The 9383-nt window shown below is 50.1% G+C and overlaps 2 protein-coding genes across 3 annotated transcripts in view; one reads left to right on the top strand and one right to left on the bottom strand.

Annotated features, from left to right (window-relative positions):
- The window catches only part of LOC122577835 (DNA (cytosine-5)-methyltransferase 3B-like), a 64015-nt gene that overhangs the window by 3406 nt on the left and 51226 nt on the right, over positions 1-9383 (top strand). The gene's annotated exons all lie outside the window — the stretch shown is intronic.
- LOC122577836 (probable serine/threonine-protein kinase yakA) overlaps positions 1-9383 on the bottom strand; it is a 56534-nt gene that overhangs the window by 8717 nt on the left and 38434 nt on the right. For both annotated transcript variants that reach the window (XM_043749511.1, XM_043749512.1), the window contains one exon: positions 1119-1268. In XM_043749511.1, the coding sequence (XP_043605446.1) occupies positions 1119-1268 (150 nt within the window). The remainder of the gene's footprint in view (positions 1-1118; positions 1269-9383) is intronic.

Genomic DNA, 9383 nt, shown 5'->3' with positions numbered 1-9383 from the left:
GTGGGGGTGACCGGTGGCCCTCGCCACGAAACATGCTTCGAGCATGATTTTATAACTCATTTTGTTTGTTGCAAATGAAAAAGTTCACGTCGGTGTCTTGGCCAAAACGTGGAAAATTCGTCTGTCAGTCAACGTGTTGATCGTTATTAGTTATTAACACGTTGACTGCCATGGGGGCCACCGGTGACCGGCGACGCGGCAAATATTAAAAGTTCATAATTATAAAAAAAAAAGGACAATCGCAATAATTGTCTACAACGCCGTGGGGGTGACCGGTGGCCCTCGCCACGAAACATGCTTCGAGCATGATTTTGTAACTCATTTTGTTTGCTGCAAATGAAAACTTCATGTCGGCGCCTTGGCCAAACCGTGGAAACTTCGCCTGCCAGTCAACGTGTTGATCGTTGTTTGTTGCTAATCGTTAGAAATATAATAAACGTTATTGTTGAAGATCAAGAGCACCTTCACCGACAGATGACCTGGGATCTTTCGTTCAGTCGACAAGCATACTTGCGAGACGTACATCGGTGATTTTTCATCCTCGAAATGTTCAGCAAACAGCGTGAAAATACATTTGAAAGTGAGGAGAGTAGCGATGACGAAGCGACTACGATTATTGTTCAAGTGCCCAAAATCACGCCAAATGCGTTTGGGGATGTTTTAACAAATACCGTGCGATATAGCATAATGCAATATCGTATCCAGAATGTAGATTAATAAAAAGTATGGTATAACGTGCAATTATCCTATATTTAATTAACTCGAACGAAAAGAGCGTCGTCCATACTTGGGAAGTATACCCGTCACATAGATATGGGTGACAATGTGGCGACCAACGTATTAAGAAATCAACGACCGCGATAGGATTGATCCTTTGATAGCGCACCACCTAAACGCGCATAGCCAAATAAAATAACGTATTACTCGAACAATCATTTTCCGAATGTATCATTCAAATAACGTGGAAATTCGGCTCGATAGATGCTCGTAAACGGTAGTTACGCGTAGTTTATATTACACGCGCGGTGTACGCACACGTACAAAGAGCGGTGCACGGGTTTTGTCGTCGTTGGACGTTGGAGGATCGCTTATACACCTTTATCGTCTCGTATACTGACCTTCTTTGATTTCCTTCCTCGTTAGATCAGCGCTGCCTTTAGTGGCACGAGCTACCATATTCGTGAAACCGATACCGAAGCGTAGGAGCTTGTAGTCGTCATCTGCTGTCAGTGGTTCGGGTGTCAGACCACTTAAGTGTAAACACTTCCCTGAAAAAAAAAAGGTGGTTCAGTCGGTGGTTAGATGAGACGGAGAGAGAAAATTCGCGAGATCTGTTTCAGTGAGATCCGCGGGAAACAGGCTGAGTACCTTCGTCGTTAAGTTCGACCGACATTTGCGCGGCTCGGTGCAGAGGAAGGGAGAATTTCAATGGGTCTGGGTCAAACATTGTCGACAAACTGTCTGGAAGTTCATACTCGGGTTCCGTAAACTCGAGACGATAAATTGCCCCGCGACGCGCACGAAACGAAATAAAAAGCATCCTCGGCGATACGCGGCGCATAGTGTACAAGGTTAAATTGTTCGTTCGCTTCTCGTCGTCTTAATTCCAACGATTTATTCGTCCGTACGACGAATTTCGCGAACAGAGCCAGATGAAATCGTTTCGTGCGAAAGTTTCGACGACGAAAATAAGGAGGGGAACGCCACGATGACAAACGACGATCAATGGCGAGACGTTCGCACGATTCGAGTGGCAGTCGCATGGAAAAAATATCGCCTCGGTGTCGTATCGAGGAAACCAGCTTCAAATGACTTACATGTCACGGTTCGCGATAAAATCATTTCGTAAGTGGGATATACCGCGTTTATAAGACGCTTGACTCTCCGCCGATCCTCGATGAAGAAGCCGGTTGCACATCGAGAACAGTTTTAATACCAATAACGACAAAATGTCTGCTCTCGATCAGTCGTGAATTCTAACACGTAAATGCGATTGCGTACGTCTCCCGGATCATTTTTCATCCGAGCTGCTCTTTAGACGCTTTAGACTATTAGAGCAGCGTTATTTTCGGTCGTGGCGAAATTACTTGAAGAAGGAGATGCAAAGAGAAAAGCTGAGGCCCCCTCGCGTACGCAACTTCTTTCCATCGGAACCATCATTCTCTTTATGAAAATGATACGACGAAACTTTGGAAACGATAACGAAAAATAACGCGCGCTTATATAAACTGACGGAAGAAAATAACACGGCTAGTCGTCAGTCGATCGCCATATCCACTTTTATATTCACAGAATTGCCATTGCTTTCCCTTCGTTCTTATTCTCCTGTTACTCTCGTGATCTCTGCATTTTTACTTTTTCGATTCTTCTTCTTCGTCCCTCGGTTCGCCTAACAGCAACAGATTTCCAATGTTCTATGTTGTCGTAATAATCCGATGATACTTGTTAGCGGTGGTGCGGCGACGGTGGTTGTTAGCGAGGAACCATGTTTCTAGCGGTAGCTGTGCAGCAGGTGTTGCAAAGCGTACCATTTAATGGATTAAATAGGTCTGGGTCAGACTTGCGCCGCCCTTTTTATATCGCTCTCGAAAGTTCAGTCATAAGCGATAAATCGCCTTCTTCCGTACAATGCGGCAAATTTATTTAACGAGTCTGAATTCTGCGTGCATTTCGAACCGCGTTGCTGTGTACGTTTCGAAGCAAAAATCAGACAGAGAGGAAGGAAGGAAATTCGAAAAGGGCGACTATATATCCGCGAGGTTTTTTGGTAACGATTGCAGGCAAAGATGGGACGAAAGGAGAAAGAAAGAAAGAAAGAAAGAAAGAAGGGAAGGAACAACGGCGAAGCAAGCAACGGTGGGAAAGAAGAGAGCGAAGGGAAGGTAGGGAAGAGGAGAAAGGAAAAAAAGGGTAAAAATAGAAGGAAGGAAAGACAGCCCTTAATACCTATTTTTACTCTTGTTGATACTAGGGTTCGAGTAGAAATTACTTAATGTTTGCCCAACGTATAATTTTCAAACTCTATCTCCTCGTCGCTGCCTCGGCTCTCTCGCGCAATTCAACTACCATTATTGCTACCAACAGCGATAAATTCTTTTCGGTTATGACGACAAATTCGATATTAAAATGAATTCAATTTTACGATTGATCATTCTGCGAAACTATGGAAGAGAAGTCTGTAACTTGTAACTCGTCGATTATTATTGTTTAGCGAATTATCGCGCGAGAGGACGACGACATATCCGAAACCGTCAACCGTATTCTTTTTATATTCGTTTTGCGACGAATTTATACGTCGGTTGGTCGCGTGTCAGCCACGTAATATATCGTCACTTACGATGATATTCGTAAAACTGCGATCTCGTAGGGGCGAAACTCGCTCGTTCCATCATCTCGCCTATAAGGAGTCTGATAATTATGTTACGATGCTTGTTATCAACGTGCGAATCGAGTAATAAAATTCTGTGGAAAAACGACGCGACTAAACGAGAAATACGCGTAAGAAGAAGGGGACAGCGACTGGCGGGTGGGTGGAAGAGAGGAGTAAAAAAGAAATAGAGACGATAGAAGTGGAAGGCGGGAGGAGCTTGAATAGACGAGTAAGCGAGAGAAAGGTCTGATGGCGCGAAATTACAGACGTCGCCGAAGTATATCCCGCGAGCGTTTACCCCTAGCAGCCAGCAGATAGAGATTTATGACGCGGCCTCGGAAATTCTCTCCCTCTTGTCCTCCCGGTCTCGCCACCTCTTGCACCACCGACCTACAGCCGCACCATACGACCTTGGAGAACTTCGGAACAAAGTTAAACGCTCGTCTGCCGTGGCCATTGCCGTAGCCCATAGCCGTGTTGTAGCCGAGTCGTAACCGTAGTCGTAGCTGCAGCGCGCTTTTCGTCGAGCAGAATCCGTTCGTTGGTTCGTTCGCTCTCTCCTAAGCTGAACGCGGAGAGAGAGAGAGAGAATCGAGCGGACAAAAAGAGGAGGAGAGAGAAACACTGTTTTCCTCGCTTTAGAAAATCTCTTGGCTGGGGTTTTCCGTGACCGTTGCATTTATACACGTGGCCTCGTAGGAACGACGAGCGCGGCAACAAGCCTGTTGGTCCCTTCGAACAGGACTAACGACCGATCGAACAAACTTTATCGAAGCGAAATGCGACCCTTCCCTCTCGTTCACACCGCTAACCTAACCCAACTTGACTTGCCTCGACCTTTCCGCGTCGCTCGTTACCTCTCCTTACCTTACTTTACCTCACCTTACCTTACCTTACCTTACCTTACTTTACTTTACCTTATCTTACCTTACATTACCTTACTTCGCCTTGCCTCACCTTATCCTACCTTAACTTTTATCATTTTTTTTTCCCCCTTGCCTTTTTCCATTGGATATATTACTCGCGATTGTATCGAACATCCGAAACGACATCGAATCTTTGCATGAACCTTTCGTTTTCGAAGCACGCGATGCTATTTAGCTAGGTCGGTAGAAAGAAGGTGGCGGGAGGCGGCAGAGTGGGAAAAGAATCTGCCGTGCGTAATCTTAGAACGAGGGCAAACTCGAGTTTACCGATTTCCGAGGCGTCCGTAAATTTATCTCGGTCCTCGAAACTTTCAAAGTCGAAAAAGTTTCGGTTTTCTGCCGTTTGACCGACTTAACTCGTTTTCCCGACTTTCGGAAACGTTCGAAAGCAACAGGATCTTCGGCCCGTCGCGTTTCTGCCCGTTGGCCGCGTTTCCATATTTCCGTGGAGGTGTATCGTCGGTCGGCGACTTCGACCCCGCACGAAACCGTAACCGGCAGAGAGTTGAAGGTTTCGCGCGTCCCGTAATTCAACGCACAGCGGCGGCTCTCTCTCCTCCGGAGAATAGAGGCTCGTGGTAGAAACAGGACGGATCGACGAAACGAAAAATCGAACCGTCTCCATCGGTGATAAGCGTCGATTCGTCCCCCATTATCCGTTCGCTTATCGTTCTCGAAATTTCGTTGACCCAGATTTTTCGTTCTTTTCCTCCGATTCTGAATGAACGGCTGGTTCGAGTTCGCTGCAGGGGATGCGAGGAGAGTCAGGTGAAAATCGATGCAACCGAGGGAAAGGGGGAAAGAGAGAGAGAGAGAGAAAGAGAGAGAGAGAGAGAGAGAGAGAGAAACAGACCTGTGCGTGGGTACCGCGGGAGACCGCGCCTGGAAAATCAATTTTCAGGGTTTTCCAGGACGAAGACCCGTTCACGGAGACCTAGGAAAAGCGTCGAGTGTACCGCGATGCTCTCTTTTCCGTCGTTCGGTGCGCGGACCCATCCAACTGCCACAATTTGCGAACAAGCACGTATAACCATAGACGGCGTTTAACGACATCCTCGTAAGAATTCCATCCGTATCGTTTTTCGAAGATTTGGCGAGAAGGTGCGCTCGAGGCGTGAAACGGACGAAAGAAACGTTTGTTCGTCGTTTATTCGTTTTTCGCACAACCATAAAGAATCGTCCGATAAAACGTTTGGCGCGATTGGATCGCGCGACTACGTCGCAGGTAGACGACGAGAGAAATCTGTTCGGCGCCTTTCGTCTATCGGCGAATTATCCATCGAGCGGGTGTTTCGATCGCGACGCCGCGGTGAAATCTCGCGAATCTCTCGTATCGGGCGAGGGCGGTATACCGGCTACGAGGAATAGAAACGAATCTTTTCGACCAAGGGAGTCTCGAAAAGATAGGGCACAAAATTCTAGGGGGTAGTAAACGTGCACGGACTGAAAGCTGCTATCGAGCGGATAGGCGTGCGACAACCCCTTCCCTGGTGCCCCCCGCCCTCCGCCCCCCTCGGCCAGCTCTAGTTCCCTTTTTCCTGCCCCTCCGGCCCCTCCTGCCGCCCCTTTGGACCGAGCAGCAAGCTGGCAGAAGGGTGGCCGGTGGGTGGAAAAGGGAGGAGGCAGAGGCTACACGCTTTCCCACACTCACCGGCCAACCAGCCCCTCACCACCTGTACCCTTCGCCCATCTCGTTTTACCCTATCTATCCTCCCTCTCTTTCCCTCTTTCCCTCTTTACTTCCTCCTCCCTGTTCCCCTCCTCTCTTCCATCCCTCCTCCCTGCTCCCTTTCCAATCCGAGCTCTTCTCCGTCTCTCTCTCTCTCTCTCGCTCTCTTTCTCTCTCTCTCTCTCTGCTGCCTCTCTCTCTGCCTCGTACCCTCACGCTCTCCTGGCTCATTCTCGCTCCGCTTCACCCTCACCCTCACCCTCACCCTCACTCTTACCCACACCCTCGAGCACACCGCCCTCATCCTCGTCCTCTTCCCTTCGCCCGACACAGCCGCCACTCATTATAGTTCCCACCACTACCAACCCTAACCTCCGCCACCTCCTTTCCCACTTCCACCAACATCGACAACCGTCAAGCTTGCATCCCTGTCCCACTCACGCATTTAGCCGGCTTCCCCAATCTTTTCGCAGGTCACTGCTACGATACTCTTCGACGCTGAATACATACTTCTTCTCTCGTCTCTTTCGTTTTTCTTCTGTTCCTGATATATTTTCGCGCTCGGTGCTCGCCGAGAGAAATTGCGCGCAGTTCGTCAAATTTTTCCGCAACTCAAGCACGCAGATTCCTGTCATCGATGTACGAAAAACCTTGTATTCGATCGTCTAGCTTGCGACAAAGGGGAACAAAGGCGAATAAAAAGAAGCAAGGCGTTTGAAGTCGCCGTAAATGAAAACAACGTTGGCCACGTCCGCTTCGAGGCTGTGCCAGTCAATGGTTGGTTATTATTTCCTGCTCGTGGCCGACGATGATCGATAGAAGAAGATCGCGATCTTTCCGAGACAGTCCCTCGAAGAAAAAGTTTCGCCGACGAAAACTTGGCTCGAGTATTCTCAGGCACGTTGCACGACCAAAGGATGTAGGACGTAATCTCGAGCAGGAAGTCGGAACTCTAGTTTTCAAGTTAACGAACGTCAGAGTCTAGACTTACTTTCTACTTTGTAACACCGACGAAACCCGCAAAGACGAAAATCGGTCATCGTCGTCGATCGAGCCCAACTCCGAGTTCCACGATAATTTACTTTACACTTTACGCTTTTTTTCTACTACTGCTTCTTCTCATTCGCTCCTCTTTCTTTCTTTTTTTTCTCTTATTTTTCTCTTTTCCCGCACCCATAAACCTAGAAAAGGTGTAGCCTCTCGTCTCTCGAACAGAAAGATACGAAAGGTACGTTGTACGTACGTTAGGCCGAGTCTGTTGCGAGGTTGCCCGATTCTCAAAGGTCTGTTCATAGTTTAACGCACTTTCCGATGTAAGTAGGAAGAATATACAAAGGCGGTAAGACGCGACAATGAAAAGTTGGATTCTCGGTTAGCCGATAAACGGCGCCGGGTCACGGGGTGGCGCGACAAAGTTGAAACGGATCGTTGGGACGAGCCGAATCGGGGGTAGTTGCGATTGCGGCGACGGAGGTCCGAGGAGGCGCGAGGGTGAAGGAACGCGCTACCGTCGTCTCCTTCTCGGATGAGAGAGGCGCGACAACTCGATTGCCACGACCACGAAAAGTTTCCCCGGTCACGTTCAACTTTCGCGCCGTTGGAAAAAGCCCGCCGCCCGAATTGGGTCACCGACCGGCCGACTCTCGTTCCCCATCGGGTTGCGCGATTCCATCCCACGACCATCCTTTCTCGCCTTGTCATCCTGTCGCTCCATCGTTCCGTCGACTAAACTTTTTTCGCGTGCAAACACCGTTTCTCGCCACCCTCCCACCGATCGTCGCATCTTGCGACGATTTTCAGAGGAAACGGAGCCCGCCGTAGTACATCGACTGTCGCTTCGCACTATTTTTGCAGGATACCCGGGCAGTTTGAACGTGTCCGTGTTGCTGGAAACGTCGCACGGATATGAACTTTTCCAGATCGGATCGCCGTCTCCACGCCCTCTCTCTCGCGTTCTTTCTCGTGCCGCGAAAGGATCAATTAAAAATTAAAACGCCTAACGTATGCTCGCGCAGTTACACCGCTTGGCAGCCGCGATATAAAGAAAGAAAGGAGGTCTCGAGGAGGAAGGAGCATAGTTCACTTTTTCCCGTTAGCCCGGAACGATCGTTCAAATATCGCGAGAAACGCGGAACCGGAAAGAAAGAAAACGTAAGACGATCGGCCCTTCTTTCCTCGCCGAACGAGAGACGAAACGTGCCGGGTGACTAGGAGGTATTATTATTTACCGATCGTCGAGTGAACTCGCAACGATCGAGACCGGTGTGAGATCGATGATGGAGCGTCGAGTAAGCGATGAACGTACCTCGATCGATCGAACGCGGCGGCAGAGGCACACAGGGGTCGTCCGCGTCTTTTGTCGCGCGGCGTGTCGCACTCCGGACGTTGAGAAAAACGCGCGCCAACGATAATTAACGCGCGAGCGTCGTCGATTATCGCGCGGCCGCGTTTCGACGACGTTGCAGGCGCGGCAGTTACGGCACAAACACCTCGCGGCGCGAGACTTTCGCAGCGGCCACGCGTATTCTCACGCGCAACGCGGCGCAACGAAAGCGAACGGAACGGCACTGCGAGTTGGACGCGCGCGAGCCTCGATCACTGGGACCGCGTTCGCTTTCGAGCGATCGAACCGCCTGAACCGCGCTGAATTTTTCGGGGTTTACTGCCTTTAGGCCCGGTCCGTTTCTCCCTCCCTTCGGGGCTTAAATTGACCCGTCGTTCTCGATCCACCCATCCCCCCATGCGGCCCACGCCTCCCTCTCTGTTCTGCTCTCCATTGCTGGCAAACGCCCCCCACCTCCCGTTCCATCCCATTCCATGCCATCCCATGCCATCCAACCCTCGCCTCCTCCCCGTCCCGCACCTCGCCTCGCCTCACCTTGCCACACAGCTTCCAACCTTTTTACCCCGTACTACCCTGCTTCCGCTTCCTCCGCCTCCTTCTTCTCTCCTCCACCTCGTCCTCCTCCTCTCACGGTCCCTCCCCGAGTCACCTCCTCCTCTCACCCCCTTTTTATCCTGCTCTCCCTCACGCGCACCACTCATTATAGTTCCTCCCTCCACTACAACCATCCTCCCTCACCCCTTTACTGCTCTTCGCAGTCCGCTTCAACCCGCTTCGTATCCCACCTCCACACCCTCCTGCACGCCACCACCCTCCACCCGATCCACTGCTCTACCGCAACCCCGGGAAAACCCTGGAAAATCCAGCAGCGTACACCTAACTTCACCCTGTATATACCACCTATGTGTGGTGGAAGAACGTGAGTGCGCGTCCGCGCACCTCTATGTGCACAGTTATATGTGCACCTATGTACTTTGTATTTCTACCCTATGTACGGGGCCACTACGAGCATCGCGTATACACGGCCGTAAAATGGACACGCGTGCGTGCGTGCGTGCGCGCTGTCTAACAAGC

This window comes from Bombus pyrosoma, linkage group LG2, assembly GCF_014825855.1.
Source record: "Bombus pyrosoma isolate SC7728 linkage group LG2, ASM1482585v1, whole genome shotgun sequence".
NCBI lineage: Eukaryota > Metazoa > Arthropoda > Insecta > Hymenoptera > Apidae > Bombus > Bombus pyrosoma.
Note: the sequence above shows the minus strand (reverse complement) of the source record. Positions and strands in the feature narration are given on the sequence as shown.